Source organism: Panthera leo, chromosome D1, assembly GCF_018350215.1.
Source record: "Panthera leo isolate Ple1 chromosome D1, P.leo_Ple1_pat1.1, whole genome shotgun sequence".
Classification (NCBI taxonomy): Eukaryota; Metazoa; Chordata; class Mammalia; order Carnivora; family Felidae; genus Panthera; species Panthera leo.
In genome coordinates, this window is record NC_056688.1 from 61,649,664 (window position 1) to 61,671,714 (window position 22,051).

The 22,051-nt window shown below is 44.1% G+C and overlaps 2 protein-coding genes across 3 annotated transcripts; both read left to right on the forward strand.

Annotated features, from left to right (window-relative positions):
* Nucleotides 1-1,917: 1,917 nt before the first annotated feature.
* LOC122200232 (olfactory receptor 51I2-like) lies at nucleotides 1,918-2,856 on the forward strand. The gene has a single exon (XM_042905705.1). It carries the CDS (start codon nucleotides 1,918-1,920, stop codon nucleotides 2,854-2,856), a length of 939 nt encoding a protein of 312 aa, XP_042761639.1.
* Nucleotides 2,857-17,542: 14,686 nt separating this feature from the next.
* LOC122200254 (olfactory receptor 51I2) lies at nucleotides 17,543-19,802 on the forward strand. 2 transcript variants are annotated; one of them, XM_042905733.1, is made up of 2 exons: nucleotides 17,543-18,459; nucleotides 19,793-19,802. In XM_042905733.1, exons 1-2 carry the CDS (start codon nucleotides 17,543-17,545, stop codon nucleotides 19,800-19,802), a joined length of 927 nt encoding a protein of 308 aa, XP_042761667.1. The 2 variants fall into 2 exon arrangements, with proteins under 2 accessions (XP_042761667.1, XP_042761666.1); XM_042905732.1 differs by lacking the exon at nucleotides 19,793-19,802 and having other exon boundaries at nucleotides 17,543-18,481.
* The last annotated feature ends 2,249 nt before the right edge of the window (nucleotides 19,803-22,051 follow it).

The window sequence follows — 22,051 nt, forward strand, 5'->3', positions numbered from 1 at the left end:
TTCAGAGCCATAAAGGATAATATGTGGGAGAACAGTGATAAAGGGGAGGAGACTCGATCTAGACAGAGAACTTGAGCTTCCCAAGCCCACACGGCCAGGACAAGCCCCATCCAGGGGAAATGCCAGAGCTCCTCACCCCCTCCAGGGCCTGTTCCCCTAAACCACTCTGGCCTCTCTGTGGCTTCAGAGAAAGGAAAGTTCAGAGCCAGGACAAGGGAAGTGGAGTCCCGCATTGGAGACAAGAACTTCTGCATCTTGTTGGCCACGTGAATCTGCCTTTAGCCTTCCTCTTTGTTCGATAGTGTCTTTGAAATCTCCATGCAGAAATGTGTGCTCTGTTTTCCTTCTCAGCATCTTCTCCAACACCTCAATGGGTCTCAAAGACTGAACTAGACATTAGAGAGTCTTACAGTTCTTTACTCAGATGAGGCGTTATCACCTGCTTCCATGCTCTAAGAGGCAGGCTCACTTTGGGGAGCCTCCACCTCTGTCATAGATTCACTGGTGACATAGATATAAGTTCCTGGCAGGGTATCTGGCACGTAATGTGCTCAGCAAGGATTGGTTTTCTCTCACTGATTTCTTTTTTCCCATTCATCCAGACCCCCCAACATGGTGAGTCACTCCTGGGAATGATAAAGGATGTGCTCTTGGGGCTGTCCGGCAGCCTTTTTCCCACAAATGCTACAACTCAGATCCCTACACGCACGATGGCTTTCTCCCTGTCCTGCACAGAATCCTGCTCACTGAAGCCTGTTTTCTTCCGCTTTCTCTTTCTGTTCCTTTCACTTTTGCTCACTCCTCTTTTCTTTTTTGCCCCAAATTTCTTCAAGGAGGGTTGTATGAAAAATGGTAATTGTAGTCAGGTGGGAGAAAAAAGAGATGAATGGGGTGGGTCATTCATAGATCTGAAGCGTCACGTGTCTGGAGTAAGATAGGTGTGCACAGACTCAGCTCTATGACACAAAGGGATACAAGCAATCACACAGAGAAGTAGCCACTGACTTCTTGAGAAACACAAGGCAATCTGAGCCATATATTACTCCCAAAATTCCAGGAATATTCTGAGTGATAATGTGGCATAGTCCTCATTGGAGCATTTCTGTGGCCTTCAGATACCTGGGTCTCCAAGCTCCTCCACCCTAATCAGCAAGGAATCTAAGATGCTGTGGCCTTGCTTTGTTAGGTTTGGCAGAGGAAAGAGGAAGGGAAAATATTTCTGGAGTTCTTCTCCCAAAGATGGGTGCCTGAACCTGAAACAGTTTTGTCAGACGAAAAGCCTTTTGGCCCTCACTGTCTTCATCCATCATGAGGGAATGAAAATGACGGGGTTTCCAAAATATCAGAATGACAGGAGAATTCAATATGTAAACACTCTCACAAAGAAATCATTGTGGCTTATCCTGTAGAACGCAGTCAGTCATGTGTCATTATACAAAAGCTGAGCAACGCAGTACATGAGGCTTTCTATGTGTGAGGGGTTAATAACGTGAGTTATTGATAACTCAAACTGCCAGTGTCCTTTATAATAACTACCTATGAATTGCACTTAACATATTTCTAGTCAAAGTTGCTTCAGGGACACCTTAAAATGGTAGATAATATTGCTTAACATAACATGACTCAAATGTTTACTTTGTACCTAGTTGATATTTGTGAAGCTTTACCAATGTCTTCCTTCATTTATAAAACAGAAGGTTATTAGCCAAGCCTATAGCCTGACGATCCTACAGTATGAAGAAAAGAAGAATGCCTGTGTTTTCCCCTAACCAGTGATTTCAGGAAGGCATCAGTTTCCACCTGTGTAGACTTCACCCCCTGTGTGTCTTACTCCCTGGCTTCTTGCCCTCCAGTAGGGGCAACTCCCAGAAGTCCTCAGGTTCCAATCCTGAAAAGTGCCCTGGCCTCCCCTCAACCATGGGACTGTTCAATGTCACTCATCCTGCTTCCTTCCTCCTGACCGGCATCCCTGGGCTGGAGAGCTCTCATGCCTGGCTAGCAGGGCCCCTCTGTGTCATGTATGCTGTGGCCCTCGGAGGCAACACTGTGATCCTGCAGGCCGTGCGAGTGGAGCCCAGCCTCCATGAGCCCATGTACTACTTCCTGTCCATGCTGTCCTTCAGTGACGTGGCCATGTCCATGGCCACACTGCCCACCGTGCTCAGAACCTTCTGCCTCAATGCCCGCAACATTGCCTTCGATGCCTGCCTGATCCAGATGTTTCTCATTCATTCCTTCTCCATGATGGAGTCGGGCATTCTTCTGGCCATGAGCTTTGACCGCTATGTGGCCATTTGTGATCCCTTGCGCTATGCTGCCGTGCTCACCAATGAAGTCATTGCCAGAATAGGCATAGCTGTGGCTGCTCGGAGCTTCATCATCCTCCTTCCCCTTCTCTTCCTCTTCAAGAGGCTGCCTATCTGCAGATCCAATGTTCTTTCCCATTCCTACTGCCTTCACCCAGACATGATGAAGCTGGCCTGTGCTGATATCACTATCAACAGCATCTATGGATTCTTTGTTCTTGTATCCACCTTTGGCATGGACATGTTTCTTATCTTCCTCTCCTATGTGCTCATTCTGCACTCGGTCATGGCCATCGCTTCCCGAGAGGAACGCCTGAAAGTTCTCAACACATGCGTGTCACATATCTTGGCTGTACTTGTGTTTTACGTGCCGATGATAGGGGTCTCCACAGTGCACCGCTTTGGGAAGCATGCCCCACGCTATGTACATGTCCTCATGTCCAATGTTTACCTCTTTGTACCTCCTGTGCTCAACCCTCTCATTTACAGCGCCAAGACAAAGGAGATCCGCCGAACCATTGTCCGTATGTTTCGGTGCATGAAAACATGACTTTCATGCTTGCCTTTAATATCTGATGTTGACTGTAGCCATAAGGCTTCATCCGTGGTGTCATTGTCGTCATCATCATCACCATTGCCATCATCATCATCTTCATATCACGAACAATGAGACAGACTGTGTGGTGGGGGAAAAGTAAAAGATCAGGACATGGAGCTACACAATTTGTACATAAAACATATGAAAGTATATTCACAATATACTCAATGGCATTCACAGAAAGGTGAAAATCGGGGACAATTGAATGATATGACACAACTTGAAAGGAAGATCCATCTAAACTATTCATTTCCCACACAAAAAATCTCTTATTGATGTAGTAATAATTAATACATTAAGACTTTAAAAATGCCAGTATCTGCTAGAAATTACTAATGTTCATTAATTCATGTTACCTTCCCAACAATCTCATGAGGTGTAAAGAATTAAGTTTGTTTTTCAAAGTAACACAGATGATAGGTGACCCAGATGAGACTCAGTCCTTGTCTGTCTCCACTCTGAGTATTCTAACCCCTACCAATACTGTCTCTCTGTCAAGTTGGTCTGACTGCTAACATTACCACTGTTGTCCTTCCCTTCACCTCCACTGTTTCAAATTCACAAAGTGAAATTTGATGAACGGTCAGGACCTGCCATAAGATATATGAACAAATGGGACTCAGGGTAACTGCTCAAAGCTGAGTCTAAAAGAAACTCCATTTCTTCTCTGTTTCCTTCATCTGCTCACCAATCTGTCCTCCCACAGGGAAAACAATATTCAATATCTGAACCATAGATCCTTGTACTTTTGGACATTGGGCTAAGTAAGTGCATGATTTCTCTTCATTTTCTTTCACGGGATTGTAATTGTTACCCACACTATGACCTAAGATATGTCAAAAATTATGCCTTTCTAGGATTTCTAGCTACCAGGGCTTAGGAAAAACAGAATAGAGAATTTATGGTTTAGATCTTATAAAATAATTATTTTTGACCTTCTATTAAAATGGTTTTCTTCACACTCTTTCCTTGATAGCAGGGAAACTCCTTGGCCATACTTGATTGCTCTCAGATGACATATGTGTTTACATCTAGACTAAATTAAAGGAGGTGCCCTGTGGAGACTGACCTACTCACCAGAAATACTGGGTCAGAGACCTCAGCGCAGCTGAGCATAAAGTTATCCAGAGTTTTCTCTCTGTGAAGCTCTCCTGAAGGAATATGAAGGAGAAGTATCAGGTGCCAGAGGGAGGGACCCATTTCTGAATGGAAACGTTTTAAGTATTTGGGATCCCAGTTTCCATATATGCCCATAAGTGAAATACAGGACTCCTAATGTAAGTGCTCTTATCCACTAAATAAGCTAATTTACAAGCGTGACTGACCACCAATGCTCAGCATGTTTTTAAATGGAAAATAATGAGCCAGACTGTGGTCTTCAGTCAGTTTAAATAGTGACCTTATTGATTCTTGCAAAAAGCTCTATATCGGCAAATCAAATAATAATAGTAACAATTTGTAATGCCCTGAGCGCAGTGTTAAGAGAATTTACAAATAAAAAACAAGACTTGGGGAAATTGTCATTGATTCCTATCCTGGGGAGAGAGGGGAAGACAGTCCCTATGACCACAGCCTTGACATTGACAGCCCAGGGTATAAAGGAGAAAGGACAGGGAGCACTGGAATAGGAGTCTCCTCTAAGCGCTGCTGGCTCCTCTCCACTTAATTTCCTCCCTTCTTTCTCCATCATCAATTAGAAAAGCGGCTTGTCTGAGGGGATAGAGAAAAGGTACTTTTAGGTTTCTCTTCCTCGTATGAGGCAGGTGCCATAACATAGAGGCACTCCTGCGTCTTTTATCCTGAGAAGGCCAAAAACAAGCCCAGTTGTCTGGTTTGCATAGAAACTCTCTTTGCAGTCAAAGCATAAGAGACTGTTAAAAACTGAGAACAAACTGAGGGTTGATGGGGGGTGGGAGGGAGGGAAGGGTGGGTGATGGGTATTGAGGAGGGCACCTTTTGGGATGAGCACTGAGTGTTGTATGGAAACCAATTTGACAATAAACTTCATATATTGAAAAAATAAATAAATAAATAAATAAATAAATACTCTCTTTGCCTCTTTCTTCATAACAAGCTTTTTTTTTTCCTTTTAACTCAACGTTTTTCCCTATTGAAATCGGGAAATACCTGAATTTTGGCCAAGTAAAAAGGAACAGAGAGTATTTTATATTTCTTTTGGTTTAGGCCCTTAAAGTCCACCTCAAAAATTAAGTCACCTTAGAAATTAAACACTAACCATGGTTCAGCTAAGCTTGGGTGGGGACAATATTGAATTGTGTATGTGTGTGTGTGTGTGTGTGTGTGTGTGTGCGTATGGCGGGCTAATCTCTGAGTAATAAAGGTCATGCCGATCAGGGAAAGGGTTAGCAGTAAGCAGGGGTAGATATGGGACCCTCAGGGAGGTTGACTGCAGCAGTGGCAGGGTTTGGGGGCAAAAAAGGATGAACGCATTCCAGACCTGCCTATGTTAAGCACCATGGATGGACTCTCACAAACAGTTCCTGATAAGGTCCCAATAAAGAGTCAGGGATAAAAATCCCTGGTGACAGCCCAGTCAGGACCCCTCTCACTCGAGAACTTTGTTACTTTCGCTCAATAAACTACCGCTTTGCTCACTCGTGGCTGTCCGCGAGATTCATTCCTGGACTCAGTGAGACAAGGACCCGAGTGTCTCCCACCTTGTGGTATAAATTGGCATTGCCTGTCAGCGGCTCCTATCTCATCCTCCAGGGCCTGTGTTGGGTAGGTCAGATGAGGAGAACAAAAGCAAGAGAAATGTAGCTGAAATTAAACCTCCTTACAGCTTGCAGCCCACTGATACGTACCTGAAACATGCAGACCATGACCTTCCTCAAGGAACTCATGGCTGCCTGAGTGCCTTAATGTTTATGTTTTATTAAAGACTGAAGGTAACATTATCCTTTTTTAAATATTTATTTATTTGGGGGGAGAACACAAGGAGGGGAGGGGCAGAGAGAGAGGGGGACAGAGAATCCAAAGCAGGCTTTGTGCTGACAGCAGAGAGCCCGATGCGGAGCTTGAACTCATGAACTGCAAGATCATGACCTGAGCCGAAGTCAGATGTTCAACTGACTGAGACACCCAGGTGCCCCTAAAGGTAACCATATCTAAATAGCATCTAGCCCTGCAAGGTCCTCAAAGTCTTGCTTTAAAATTCTTTAGAAACTTACTTTATCTCTATCCACCCTCCTTCCATCAACTTAGAAGTATACAATCAGTCACTCCTCACATTCCCAGTGCAGCTCTTTCTGCTCACAGGTCCTGTCCCCATGCTTTAATAAAAATCACCTTTTTGCACCAAAAATGTCTCAAGAATCCTTTCTTGGCCATTAAATCTCAAGCACAAACCTTCAAATCCTATCAGGTCAATGAAGAGACAGAATAAATTAGAACGAGATTTATGATAGGATAGGATTCCTGACCCCCATGCCTCATAGTAAGACTCACAGTAAAATCAATACAACTAGAATGTGATGCAGAATTGAGAAAACACATATCCACGTTGTGTGACCTTCCATGCAATTAATTTTTGTGTGAGCCCAGGAAGTGGGAGAACCTTCATAAATGAGAGCAGGGTAGCAGAGGGCTATGACCAGGCCCCTGGGCATGGCTGACCATCAGCCCCACTTTTTCAGTCCCACTGAGGTTCACCCCACCTCCAGGAAGCCATCTCCACACTTGATCAGTTCTGCTAGGATGGGACAGCTTTGCTGCTGCTGTTGTGATTCAGCAGGATGAGTAGCGCTCTTCCCCAGAATCAGGGGTACAGACGATCTTTCTTCTGGGTTACAGTTCTCCCCAGCAAGGGCATTGCCTCATCAGGAGAATATCCGACCCTCTTTTGTCAGCTGCACATATTTTCCCACCGTGCTGATGCAGGGTGGACTCAGGACCCTGCACCGCTCTGTTTCATGTTCAGGAAAGAGGGGATCCATGTGTTGGTGGCTGTGCACTGAGCACAGGAATGCCTTCCAGACAGCTCAGTGGGGTGTGTGCCCTGAAGAGGGCTCAAGGTTCATAGAAACAACGAAGAGCTCATGAAGTCAGCAGTCACTTTGTGAATTACTATCTTCCCAACTTCAAACAAGTAATTGGGTCCCTGCTGAGCAATTACCCCATGCAGGGGAAGAGGAGGACCTCTTATCAAGCAGCACCTGAACACGAATGTCTGTTGGGAAGGTCATGGAGAAGTCGTGACTGCTGGCTGACCCAAGAGCTGGACCCCAGCAGTGGGGGCTCCTCACCCCTGACCCTGTCCTTGGAATGTGCATAATCTGTCTTCCTCCTCGCTGAAACAGCCCCAAGGGCATGACCTTGAGATAGTCATGTCTTGCTGAGACCAGGAGGAGGGTATACAACGGAGCCCAGTTGTGTCCTCTATATAAACCGAGTTCTGGTGCCCGGTGCAGACATCTACTAGCTTGCCACCACCCAAGACAAACCTCCTATCTTTGTTCCCTTGCTCAGGAGTTCTGCTACCTACCATCTGGGGTGGCCTGCCTCTTTCCTGGTCTCTCCCTGCCCTCCAATTAAGGCAGTCGGTTTCAGATGACACCTGGGAAACTTCCCAGGAGCTTGAGAAGCAACAGTTCAGGTGTAGGGAGCAGTGGCAGGCAGGAGTCACATCACTCACTGTACTCTCCTGCCTGAAGCAGAGTTGCTGGCCTGGGTCTGCATCTCCGCCCGGGCTCCAGCTTGTGCTGGGCAGGATCACTTTGCTGCAGCTCTGGTAACACCACCTTTGACTCCCCCACCCAGAGGTGGCGATGGCTTCCTACTGTTGCAAATCTCTAGGTTGTATTCCCTTCTGCTGGTCAGTTTCTCAGCTCTTGAAACCTGTATAAACAATTCCCAGGATTCAGCTCATTGTGTTTTGTTTTTGTTTTTGTTTTTTTTTTTTTGTTTTTTGTTTTTTGTTTTTTGTTTTTTTTTTTTTTGTACTGGTTATTATGTTACTGTTCCTCTGTCTCAATCTCACCCTTTAAGCTATTCTTTGTGATTATGAGGCTGGGCCTCTGTAAATGGCATTTCTCCTTCTCCAACCCGTTCCCCAAATCTGTAAATGAGGGTGAGGGGGGCTGCGGTAGGAAGGAATGCCAGTGGCATTATTGGTTCTATTTAGCAACTTTCCACGTTGCCAGAACCAGTCTTACCAACACCTATAAAAGACCTCGGAACAAGCCTGAGAGACCCCCGGCCAACCTCACCCCCATTTCAAAAGAGTGAGCCTCAGACACACGGGCTTCTTCTCTGAACTTTTGACACTCCAGAACCACCTAAATAGCACCCACTCTTCAAAATCTGAGTTTCAGCTCTGAGGGGCTCCTCCTCCAATCTCGTCAGATTTAATACTGTCATCCCCTCCTTCTGTTCCCCAGACCCAGGGTTAGAAGTGACTTCTGGAATTGACACCTTCACATTCCCTTTTGGTCTCCTTGGTCCTCTAATACTTGGCCAACAATTTTTTACATTATTTTTTTTCTCAATCTAAGGAACTGATGTGGTTATATTCTGACTGTACTATCTCTGGACCCTGGCTTTTGTCTCCTGGGTTAGAGTATGACTAATACATACAAATTCAGTACTGAATACTGCATTCTGAGACCCAGGCTAGGATGTGGAGGCACAGTGCTGATCAGGAGCACTGGAATCCTTCTCTGGGAGGACTTGTATATTTGGAAACACAAGTGAATCCATTATTGATGTCTGTGTGGAAAGATTATTATCAAGAAAGTAAGGCATACTGTGGGAATAGCAGATGTTATATTACATAAATAGTCAGAAACACTTGAACAAAATAGGAACTAAAATTTCACAGATGTTTATTCAAGAAACACATTCACAATATTTTCATCAAATAGAGCAAGGATCATGAGTTCATCCATTCAACAAATGCTTATAGAGCATCTACCAGGAATCCTACAATATTTCAAATAAGGTGGACACAACTGTGAACAAAGTTATCAAGGTTCATTCTGATCATGCCTTTGTTTCACTATAGATGACAGGCAACAAACAAGTAATAAGAAAATTTCAAAGCATGAAAGCGGGATGAAGAAAACAAAGTCCAAACTAGGAAGGTACGATTGATATGCTCAGGCTTGCCACAATGCTTCACACAGTGGCAGGCACTTCATAAAAGCTTCACATGTATTGATTGAGTAAACAGAGGAAGTTTCCGGAGAATCAGGCATTGTCAGATTGGCAGTTTGTTTCACTATTTTTTGTTGTCCTTTACAGTGGAAACAACTGATGTGGTTACAAGGAGGTAAGGGGAAGCTTGCCTAAAGCATAGGGTTTGCTCATGTCAAGAAGAAGGAACTGCTTCTGTCCCAGCGGTCGCTGAGGAAGAAAGTCAAGACGGAGAAGTAGGAGACAATATGGAGGGAAAGGGGGACCAGCAGACAGGTCGGGAGGAGATGAAAAGGTGAGACATCAAGGAGAAGTATGGAAAGGTCTGGAAGAAAGAAGAGTATAAGCAAGAGGAAGGAGAGTAACTGGAAGAGGGGAAGGAGATTGAGGGGCAAAAAGAGAAAACTCAAGAGGAGGTGAATAGCAGTGTGATCACCAAGTGCTGTATAACCACTTAATCCATGGAACTTTCCTCCTTTCTTTTCCTCTCAGCTTTCAGGGATCATACTTTCTTTAAATTCCTGGAAATTACTCTGATAATCAGCAATCAATCCATGTTTCAACCTTTATTCCTCCACCACCCCCAAAGTTCCCCTGCTACAGGTGTCCATGCCCCTGGGCACTATCCTCCCATTGCAGGAGCGAGGGGTCAGTGACGCTTCTACATAATAGAATGAGGGGTAAATGACCACGTGTGAGGCAAAGATTAAATTGAAAACAGTAGAAAATTAAAGAAAGAAAGCAGTGTGGCATTATACTGACTGATGTTCAAATCATTCATTCTGGAGAAATCTATGTGGTGAACATTCCTATGGACAGGGCTTTCCAGCCAGGAACTCAAAGAAACCTCCTGCCAACAACCATGCGAGCTTGGTAGTGCATCTTCTAAACCTAATCAAGTCCTCAGAGACCACAGCCCCAGCAGGACCCAAATGCATTCTTGTGAGAGAATTTCAGCCTGACCACTCAATCAGGCAACTTCTAGATCCCTGGAGCTTAATGAATATGACAGAGTTCATTTTTTTTAATATAGCTAACACACAATATTACATTGGCTTCAGGTGTACGACATAGGGATTCAACAAATCTATATGTTATGCTATGCTCACCACAAGTAGAGCTCCCATGTTTCACCATACAATGCTATTACAACATAATTGATTATATTCCCTATGCTGTGCCTTTTATTTGCATGACATACCTAAGTGGAAACCCGTATCTCTCACTCCCTTTCACCTATTTTTGCCTTTCCTTTAGTGCCTCACCTCTGGCAACTTTCAGATTTTTCTCTGTGTTTATGGGTCTGTTTCTGATCTTGTTTCTTTTTTTTTTTCATTGCACATATAAGGATCTTATGGGATTTGTCTTTCTCTGCCTGATTTATTTCACTTAGCATAATACCCTTTGAGTCCATCCATGTTGTTGCAAATGGCAAGGTCTCCTTTTTTTGTGTGGCTGGGTAACATTCCATTGTATGTGTATACCACATCTTCTTCATCCATTCAATTATAATGGATATTTGGATTGCTTCCATATCTTGGCTGTTGAAAATACTGCTGCAATAAACATATGGTTGCATATATCTTTAAGAATTAGTGTTTTGAGGTTTTTCTGGGGTGGGTAAATACTCAGTAGTGGGATTACAAGATCATATGGGATTTCTATTTTAAATATTGGAGGAATCTTCACGCTGTTTTCCACAGTGGCTGTACCAATATGCTTTCCCACAAACAGTACACAAAGGTTCCTTTTTCTCCACGTCCTTTCAACACTTGCTATTTCTTTACTATGTAGTTCCAGCCACTCTGACTGGTGGGAGGTGATACCTCCTTGTGCTTTTTATTTGCATTTACCAGGTGATGAGTGATATTAAGCATCTTTTGATGTGTCTGAAAGCTTTAATCAAGTCTAGGCACAGCCTATACACATAACAATGGTGTTTGATTAATTCACTTATTCATTCACTTTTATTCAACCGATATTATTAGGCCTCCAGGATATATTAGGGGTAGGTGAGCGAAGCCAGACCTCTTCCATCTTCACAGTTCCCAAAGCGGGTTTTGTGACCATAGCCTTAGGAAATTGTGAATATATCCCTGATTGACAATACCAGCAACATTCCGGGTAAAATAAAGGAGGAAGTATTGGGGAAGAATTGACTGAGGCCAAAATTATGTTCAAATTCATTGGGTGACATTTTCTAAATAGCATGTAATATTCTGAAAATGGCTGGTTGTACTGCTCATATTAGTTCTCATCTCAAAAAATATTTGTTAACTTCTAAGTTTTAAAGAAACCTTGAAAATCAGTGGATGCCAATATATGTCATATATATATATATGTCAGTATACGGTCATAGCTTATAGGTGATAACTGCCATTTTACAGAAACATCTCTAGCTATGTCATGAATAGAGTTCCTCCATGGGCACACGCCAACCCAAAAGCAGCTGCCAATTTCTTATATCACACAGAGCCGTGCCAGACTCTGTAAGACATGGTTTCTGTGATTATGAAGTTGACAATAATGTTACTTGATTCATTCATTCTAAAGGAAAACCAAGACCCAGACTCTGGGCCATGTACTGGGGATAAAGCAATGAATATGACTGGTAGTCCAATTATATTTAATGTTGTACACATTTCAGCAGTATCTGATAAACTCTCTAATGAAGAAATGAAAAGAACGTAGGGTTCTAATGAAAAAGGTCAATACATTAGGAAAAGAATCACAGAGCAGCTAAAGCTTATAAGGAATCTTGGAGCTGTGGGATTCAGCAGGAAGGGTTTAGGTGATAGAATTCCATGCAGAGGAAGTGATGTGAACACAATGACAGAAGCACAAAGCATGAAAGAGAGTAGTTAGTGATTCAGAATCTGCAACAGCTGCATTAAGACGTCTTTTTCAAGAATGTCATAAGTCTAGGATTAGGCAGAGATGGTGGGAAAGAGGAACAACTAGGCGTTGGCCACACTCAGCTGCAATCCTTTCAGGGGAGGGTTGTGATAAAGAAAATAAGCATCTCCCAAATTGCACAAATACAGCTCAGAAAATAGCCCTTTGAGGAAAGAAACTCCAATCTGCCAGGAGTTTGAGATTGTACACTTACATGGAGCAGAAATTTAAAATGAATTCTCCATATCCCAAAATGGCTAATACATGAGCACAGTGGGTTCTATATCCTAAATGAAAGCACATGGGGAAATTTTGAATTAATTATCAGGGAACCAGTTAGCCACATTTCAAACTCCTCAGAATTCAGTGGTGCTCCACTGGGGTAATTTATTCCCTCAGGGGCATCATACCTCAGTGTGAGGTGTCATACCCTCAGGGGTGAAGCAGCTGCTGTGTGAAGATCAGGGATGCCACTAAATATCCCACAATGCAGAGGACATCACACTGAAACAAACGGTCATCCAGCTCAAGATGGTAATATGGGTGAGATGAAAAATCCTGCCCTAATTAAAGTGCTAAAAAACAGTTGTGAATTAGAGGATTTGAATAATGACTGCTGAAGAGATCTGTTGGAAATTAATGAGTCTTCAGCCCCACACCACACCCAAGGGAAAGGGATAGGGAAGTACATCCCATTTTAACTTGGGTCAATACAGAGATACCTCAAGGATTCTACTCAGGAGGCATATGTTCCCCCAAAAGTTGGAGAAAGAAAAACATGGCCGACTGGTTCCTGACTCCTGCCTCTACATCTACTCTTTTACATCCTTACAGTTTGCATGACAGACTAATGATGTTCTGAGGAGACGATTTGTTGCAGTAGGGTCAGGTTGACCATTTTCTGGATGAGCTGTGTGCTAGAGAGAGCTGTCAGGGTGTTGCCTTAGCTCCAGTCCACCAGAGCATAGGGCTCTACAGGGGTGATGAGTATTTGGATGAAGACACAAGCAGTCATACAGAGTAAAGAGTCATTAATTTAAACCAAGTGAAGAAGAAGTAAACTATGGAAAGAGGTTCCACGATAATCTATGAAACACAATGAAAGGGTCAGGTCTAAACATTTCACACACCTACTAAACATGACAGCAGCTAAATGAAACACGCATGAATAATGAACCATCCACTTTCCCTTCTCTCTCCTTTCAGAAGAACAAGTCAAAAGCCATGGTCAGCGAGTGAGGGATGGGAGAAGAGAAATGGGGTGACTCTGAACCCTGGAAAGTTCGACTATTATGTGACCGTGGGCATTGTCAGTACACACAGGGCTCACCAGAGGCTGTGTTATCAGCTGCAGGGGACCAGAAATCTTAGGAAACTCAGTTTTCATGCACGGTGGAAGAAAGAACTAGCCTGATTCAATGCGACTAAAGGGGTCTGAGAAGCAAAATTGGTTATGTTCTGCTCATACATTACTTGTTGGGCTTGGTCAACATTACAAAATCCTGGGATGCCTTAGAAGACAATGAACTCCCCTCTAACACACCTGGCCATCCTTCACAGACAGTGTCTTGCCCTAGGTGGAGAATTGGACTGGCTAAATAATTGCTGAGTTCTTTTTCAGATACAGGGGCCCATGCTTTATTCTCAGTGGTCTTTAAGGCTCTCTAGAGACTAAATTCTTTCCGATGCATGTTCAGACACAAAGCCAGCCTCACTTGCTCTCTCCAGAGGCTTAGAATTAGATAAAAAAGAGCAGGCATGAATTCACTCTAGCAGATACAGAGGAGTGTGTGTGTTGTTCCCCTGGTGACGTTCCTCTGTTTGGCTCCTGGTGAGTTCTGCAACCCAGTAGTGGGTAGCTAGCTGACTCTTCTGAGGTTTCTTCTAAGAAAGGGTGAAACTGGGTAAGGGGTGGGGAGATAAAGAAGAATAGAGTGCAGGAAGCTACCAGAAGGGAGCTTTTTATTAGAGTGAGCAGAGCAGGGGTCCCTGGGTGGCTCAGTCAGTTAAGTGCCTGACTCCAGCTCAAGTCACGATCTCACGGTTTGCGAGTTCAAGCCCCAAATTGGGCTCTGCACTGACAGCTCAGAGCCTGGGGCCTCATTCGGATTCTGTCTCCCTGTCTCTCTGCCCCCACTTGTGCTCTCTCACTCTCTCTCTCTGTCTCTCTCTCTCTCTGTCTCTCTCTCTCAGGAATAAATAATAAACATTTAAAAAAACTTAGAGTGAGCAGATCAGATGCAAAGTCCCTGGTCATGGGGTTCCCGTTCCGGCTTTGCCACTAACTTGTTAACCCTGGGTCATGCACTGTTTCTCCAGGGAGCTCACGTTGCAGATTCAGTGAACTTGGGATCCATGTTCCTACGATTCATTAACATTATAGCAGTTCAGGGTGGAGAATAGGATCAGGGCACAAGCAAATTTCAGAAATCCAGGAAGCAAGGTGATCACAAATTACAACACGGATCAAACCCACTGCTGAGCGTGCAGATGTTCAACGTTTGTACTTGTCATATGAATTCTGAGACAAAGTCTGTAAAAGTCACCTGGGAGATTAAAAGTGTAAACAAATCAGCTAGTTCTAAATTTTACAGCGGTTTGGCATAGCCAAGCATGTCTAATCTTTTTCTATTCCTGCCCTTGATTCCAAATGCTGGTCATCAGCAGAGCCTCTCAGTTCACCCCCAACTCCTTCTCAGCCTGTCTTTGCCTTCTTGAAGCTCTGTAGCAAACCTTCACAGGCATTCTCTCTTTGACTAGAAAGTAAAAAGTAAAAGGACTTCAGAGCCATAAAGGATAATATGTGGGAAAACAGTGATAAAGGGGAGGAGACTCGATCTAGACAGAGAACTTGAGCTTCCCAAGCCCACACGGCCAGGACAAGCCCCGTCCAGGGGAAATGCCAGGGCTCCTCACCCCCTCCAGGGCCTGTTCCCCTAAACCACTCTGGTCCCTCTGTGGCTTCAGAGAAAGGCAAGTTCAGAGCCAGGACAAGGGAAGTGGAGTCCCGCATTGGAGACAAGAACTTCTGCATCTTGTTGGCCACGTGAATCTGCCTTTAGCCTTCCTCTTTGTTCGATAGTGTCTTTGAAATCTCCATGCAGAAATGTGTGCTCTGTTTTCCTTCTCAGCATCTTCTCCAACACCTCAATGGGTCTCAAAGACTGAACTAGACATTAGAGAGTCTTACAGTTCTTTACTCAGATGAGGCGTTATCACCTGCTTCCATGCTCTAAGAGGCAGGCTCACTTTGGGGAGCCTCCACCTCTGTCATAGATTCACTGGTGACATAGATATAAGTTCCTGGCAGGGTATCTGGCACGTAATGTGCTCAGCAAGGATTGGTTTTCTCTCACTGATTTCTTTTTTCCCATTCATCCAGACCCCCCAACAAGGTGAGTCACTCCTGGGAATGATAAAGGATGTGCTCTTGGGGCTGTCCGGCAGCCCTTTTCCCACAAATGCTACAACTCAGATCCCTACACGCACAATGGCTTTTGCCCTGTTCCGCACAGAATCCTGTTCACTGAAGCCTGTTTTCTTCTTTTTCTTCTCCCTTCTCTTTCTGTTCCTTTCACCTTTGCTCACTTCTCTTCTGCTTTTTTTTCCTTCCATGAGTTTTTTATGAAGAATGATAATTGCAGTCAGGTGGGGGAAAATAAAGATGAGTGGGGTTGTTCAGTCTTGGATCCCAAGCATCACATGTCTGGAGAGAGGCAGGTATGCACAGACTGATTCTAGGACCAGAAGGGATGTAATCAGTAACACAGAGAATGGCCGCATACTTCCTGGGAACCATAAGACGATCCAAATTATAAATTTTCCCATAAATTCTGTAATGTTCCCCTTGTAATAATGCTGAATTAAGGGTCATCCAAGAATTTCTATGGCCTTTGTATACCTGGGGCTCTCAGGTCCTTTTTCTTCCATCCTGATCAGCAAGGATTCTGAGATTATGCTGTGACCATGCTTTGTTAGGTTTGAGAGAGGAAGGGGAAACAAAATATTTATGGAGTTTTCTCCTATAGGAGAGTGCCTTAGCCTGATACTGTTTTGCCAGATGAAACGTCTTCCAGCCCTCTCTGTCTTCATCCATCATGAGGGGCTGGAGGTGAAAGAATTCCCAGAACATCAGAATGCTGGAGATTACAAAATGTAATCACTCTCACAGAGAAATGGTGGTGAGTTAGCCTCTGGGATTGGAGTCAGGAACACATGTCATGGTAGAATAGCTGAGTAATAGAGTATATGAGGGTGTGTCTATGTTGTGAGGGGTTAATAATGTGGGCACAGGAGTCTACACACATGTAAGTGACATGCTGTTGATGGTCGAACCCTGCATGTACATTGTGCGTTGTGTGCATACAAAATCTGCATATATATCAGTGTGGACTGAGTGTATGAGCACCACAGGGCACATGCATGTTCAAGAGTATGAATGTCAAGAAGAAGAGTTGAGTGTATCTGTGCAATAAAAGTAAGTGTGTGAGGGGCTCCTGGGTGGCTCAGTCAGTTAAGTGTCTGACTTCGGCTCAGGTCATGATCTCCTGGTTCATGAGTTCAAGTCCCGTGTTGGCCTCTGTGCTGACTCCTTCAGATTCTGTGTCTCCTTCTCTCTCTTCCCATCCCCAGATCGTGCTCTCTCTCTCTCTCTCTCTCTCTCTCTCTCTCTCTCTCTTTCTCTCAAAAATAAGTAAACATTTAAAAAATTAAAAAAAAGAAAGTGTGTGAGAGACAGCAGTGCAAGTGCAAAGTGCTCTTTCTAAGAGCAGGAATGGGATCCTGGTGAGGCTGTTGTGAAGGTACATGAATGTGTCTCTGAGATAAAGGATATTTTGAAAGTATATATGACTATGTAAGGGGGTGAAAGCCTGGTGTTTGGTGCAATGCCCTTCCACAAACTGAATGGTAGCATAACTGTAGAACATTTAAGAGAGAAGTAATAATGTTTCCAAAACAAGGAACACCTTTGTGCATTTCCACGACGTCTTCTTGTTCTTTTTGTTTTGTTCTTTTGGAGCACTTCTGCCAATAAAAGGCTGGTGTCCAGAGGTGGTCAATTTTCTCCATATCCCATGGACCCTTCCCCTCTCTCACATACCACATCATTATTCAAACTAGCCCTCAGAAATGCTGTGATTAGTCGAAGACACCTCTGGTTAACCATTTTCAGGGAAATGTTTAATACTTCCAAGAGTTATTGTAACTCTGATTCCTGGTTGTCTTTACAATGACAATCTACGGATTATACTTGACATATTTGCATTCAGTGATGCTCTTAAAACTAATGGAAATATAGACAATTTTCTTTGTACCTAAGTAATATTTTTGAAGCATTCTCAATGTCTTAATTTTCTTCATAAAATAGAGGAAATATTAGCCCTTCCTGGGGCCTGCTGATCATAAAATGAAGAAAGAAAGTTTGCCTACATTTACCTCTAACCAGTGATTTCAGGAAGGCATCAGTTTCCAACTGTGTAGACTTCACCCCCTGTGTGTCTTACTCCCTGGCTTCTTGCTATCCAGTAGGGGCAACTCCCAGAAGTCCCCAGGTTCCAATCCTGAAAAGTGCCCTGGCCTCCCCCCAACCATGGGACTGTTCAATGTCACTCATCCTGCTTCCTTCCTCCTGACCGGCATCCCTGGGCTGGAGAGCTCTCACGCCTGGCTAGCAGGGCCCCTCTGTGTCATGTATGCTGTGGCCCTCGGAGGCAACACTGTGATCCTGCAGGCCGTGCGAGTGGAGCCCAGCCTCCATGAGCCCATGTACTACTTCCTGTCCATGCTGTCCTTCAGTGACGTGGCCATGTCCATGGCCACACTGCCTACCGTGCTCAGAACCTTCTGCCTCAATGCCCGCAACATTGCCTTCGATGCCTGCCTGATCCAGATGTTTCTCATTCATTCCTTCTCCATGATGGAGTCGGGCATTCTTCTGGCCATGAGCTTTGACCGCTATGTGGCCATTTGTGATCCCTTGCGCTATGCTGCCGTGCTCACCAATGAAGTCATTGCCGGAATAGGCATAGCTGTGGCTGCTCGGAGCTTCATCACCCTCTTTCCCCTTCTCTTCCTCTTCAAGAGGCTGCCTATCTGCAGATCCAATGCTCTTTCCCACTCTTACTGCCTTCACCCAGACATGATGAAGCTGGCCTGTGCTGATATCACTATCAACAGCATCTATGGACTCTTTGTTCTTGTATCCACCTTTGGCATGGACATGTTTCTTATCTTCCTCTCCTATGTGCTCATTCTGCACTCGGTCATGGCCATCGCTTCCCGAGAGGAACGCCTGAAAGTTCTCAACACATGCGTGTCACATATCTTGGCTGTACTTGTGTTTTACGTGCCGATGATAGGGGTCTCCACAGTGCACCGCTTTGGGAAGCATGCCCCACGCTATGTACATGTCCTCATGTCCAATGTTTACCTCTTTGTACCTCCTGTGCTCAACCCTCTCATTTACAGCGCCAAGACAAAGGAGATCCGCCGAACCATTGTCCGTATGTTTCAGCGCATGAAAACATGACTTTCATGCTTGCCTTTAATATCTGATGTTGACTGTAGCCATAAGGCTTCATCCGTGGTGTTATTGTCATCATCACCGTCATCATCTTCAATCACAAATAATAAAATAGATGTGTGTGGTGGGGGAAAAGTAAAAGATCAGAAAGTGGAGATAACACAAAACAAATGGTAGTACAATCAGCAAACCTCAGTGGCATTCATAGAGAGGTGAATGTTGGTGATTAGATAACATTTTCCTGAGGAAGACTGATGTAAGCTAGGAATCATTTTTTATAACAGAACCATTACCAATATTATAATAACTAATAAATTGAGTGTCATCACTAAAAGTGTCAGGTTCTATAAGAAATTGATGTGATTTAATTCATTTAACCTTCATCACAATCTCATGAGGTGTAGAGAATTAAGTCAGTTTTTCAGAATAACATAGATGATAGGTGATTCAGATGAGACTCAGTTCTTGTCTATCTCCATTCTGTGTGTCTAACCCCAACAAGGACCACCCTCTGTCGAGTTGGCCTCACTATTAACATTACCACAGTTATCCTTCCCTTCACCATCACTGTCACCTTGAACATTCATGAGTGCTTCGAAACACTCAAAGCACAAAGTGAAATTTGATGTATTGTCAGAACTTGCTATACGATGTATGACCCCAGAAAGCTGAAAGAGGCTGACATCTAGAAGAAACTCCAGATTCTTCTCTGCTTCCTTCATCTGCTCACTAAACCATCCTCTCACAGGGAGGTTCAATATCTGAACCATAGACCTTTTTTCTTTTCAACATTGTACTAATAAAATGATTTTTCTTTGTCTTCCTTTCTTGGGATTTTAATTTTCTTCTACAAAATGATGTGGTAACAGATGTCAAAAATCATGTCTTTCTAGAATTTCTAGCTAAAAAGCCCTGGGAGAGGCAATAGAGAATTTATGACTTAGACACTAGAAAATAATTATTTTGCACCTTCTGTTAGATCGGCTTTCTTGCATTATCTTTCCTTGATACCAGGGAGGTGGGATACAATAAGAAATTCCTTGGCAGAATTATAGTACTCTCAGATGAGGTTTGGGCTTACATCTAGACTAAGTTAAAGGAGATGCCCTATTGAGATCGACCTACACACAAGGGAAACTGGGCCAGATACCCCAGCACAGCTGAGCATAAAGTTATCTAGAGTTTTCTTTTTTTTTAATATGAAATTTATTGTCAAATTGGTTTCCATACAACACCCAGTGCTCATCCCAACAGGTGCCCTTCTCAATACCCATCACCCACCCTCCCCTCCCTCCCTAAGGGAATATGAAAGCGAAGTATCAGGTGACAGAGGGAGGGAACTATTTCTGAATGGAAACGATATAAGCATTTGGGATTCCGGGTTCCATAAGTGAAATAAGAGAATCATAATGTCAGTGCCGTTGTAACATCACTCAGCATGAGTTCAAATGGGAAATAATGAATCAGACTATGGTCTTCAGTCAGTTTAAGTAATATATATATACATTTTTCTTAAGTAGGCTCCACACCCCATGGAGGGCTTGAACTCATGACCCTGAGATCAAGACCTGAGCTGAGAACAAAAGTCAGATGCTTAGCTGAGCCACCCAGGCACCCCAATAATTACCTTTTTGATTCATACAAGAAGCACTGCATCAGTTAATAATAAGAGCAGTAATTTATTATGCCTTGAGAGTCAGATTAAATTATTATATAGGTGCAAAGGCAAGGGTTGGGGACCCTTCTATATATGAAAATGAGGAAAACGTTCTCTGACTCCATCCCCAGGGAGAAGAAGAAGATGACCTTTTCACTACAGGCCTAACATTGACAGCCAAGGGTAGAAAGAAGCAAGGACAAGGAGCACTGGAATAGGAGCCTCCTATACGTGCCGCTGGCTCCTCTCCACTTTATTTCCTCCCTTCTTTCTTCATTTTCAGTTACCAATGTGGCTTGTTTACAGGGGATAAGGAAGAAACATTCCTATGTTTCTCCTCCTCTTATGAAGTACTTCGGAAGAACTTAGGGCCACTACTGGGTCTTCCGTCCCCAGAAGGTGGAGATTAAGCCCTGCTTTTTGCTAAAATGGAAACTTTCTCTTGTCTTTCTTTATTTAACAAGCTTTCTTTGAACTCAACCTTTTTCCCTATGACATGGGAAAATACCTGGATTTGGCCAACTAAAAAGAGAAAAGAATATTTTACACTTCTTTTATTATATGTCCCTTAGTTCTGCCTTAGAAAATTAGGTCACAGGGTGCCTGGATGGCTCAGTAGGTTAAGCGTCTGACTTCGGCTCAGGTGTCGTGACCTCACAGTCCATGGATTTGAGCCCCGCCTCGGGCTCTGTGCTGGCAGCTTGAAGCCTGGAGCCTGCTTCGATTCTGTGTCTCCCTCTCTTTCTGCTCCTCCCCCATTCACACTCTGTCTCTATCTTTCTCAAAAATGAATAAACATGGAAAAAGAAAACAAGTGTGAATTTAAAAAAAAAGAAAAAGAAAAAAGAAAATTAGGTTACCTAAGAAAACTACATACTGAACTTGGCTCAGCTAAGTTTGCAGGGGAACAATACTGAGGTTTGTGGGGGAAAATGTCTGAGTAATAAAAGCCATGCTTTTGCATTGCCTGTCAGGGGTGCATAGTTCATCCTCCAGGGCCTGCATTGGGTGGGTCAATAAAGAGATGGAACTAGAACAAGACTTACAGTAGGGTAGGGTTCCTGACCCCCTTGCCTCATAGTAAGACTCACAGTAAAATCAATACAACTAGAATGTGATGCAGAATTGAGAAAACACACATCCACGTTGTGTGACCTTCCATGCAATTAATTTCTGTGTGAGCCAAGGAAGTGGGAGAACCTTCAGAAATGACAGCAGGGTAGCAGAGGGCTATGACCAGGCCCCTGGGCATGGCTGACCATCAGCCCCACTTTTTCAGTCCCACTGAGGTTCACCCCACCTCCAGGAAGCCATCTCCACACTTGATCAGTTCTGCTAGGATGGGACAGCTTTGCTGCTGCTGTTGTGATTCAGCAGGATGAGTAGCGCTCTTCCCCAGAATCAGGGGTACAGACGATCTTTCTTCTGGGTTACAGTTCTCCCCAGCAAGGGCATTGCCTCGTCAGGAGAATATCTGACCCTCTTTTGTCAGCTGCACATATTTTCCCACCATGCTGATGCAGGGTGGACTCAGGACCCTGCACTGCTCTGTTTCATGTTCAGGAAAGAGGGGATCCATGTGTTGGTGGCTGTGCACTGAGCACAGGAATGCCCTCCAGACAGCTCAGTGGGGTGTGTGCCCTGAAGAGGGCTCAAGTTTCATAGAAACAACGAACAGCTCATGAAGTCAGCAGTCACTTTGTGAATTACTATCTTCCCAACTTCAAACAAGTAATTGGGTCCCTGCTGAGCAATTACCCCATGCAGGGGAAGAGGAGGACCTCTCATCAAGCAGCACCTGAACACGAATGTCTGTTGGGAAGGTCATGGAGAAGTCGTGACTGCTGGCTGACCCAAGAGCTGGACCCCAGCCGTGGGGGCTCCTCACCCCTGACCCTGTCCTTGGAATGTGTATAGAG

Bases quoted from the DNA above. Each gene is read 5' to 3' on its own strand.
- LOC122200232 (XM_042905705.1), top strand. From the start codon at position 1,918: ATGGGACTGTTCAATGTCACTCATCCTGCTTCCTTCCTCCTGACCGGC.
- LOC122200254 (XM_042905732.1), top strand. From the start codon at position 17,543: ATGGGACTGTTCAATGTCACTCATCCTGCTTCCTTCCTCCTGACCGGC.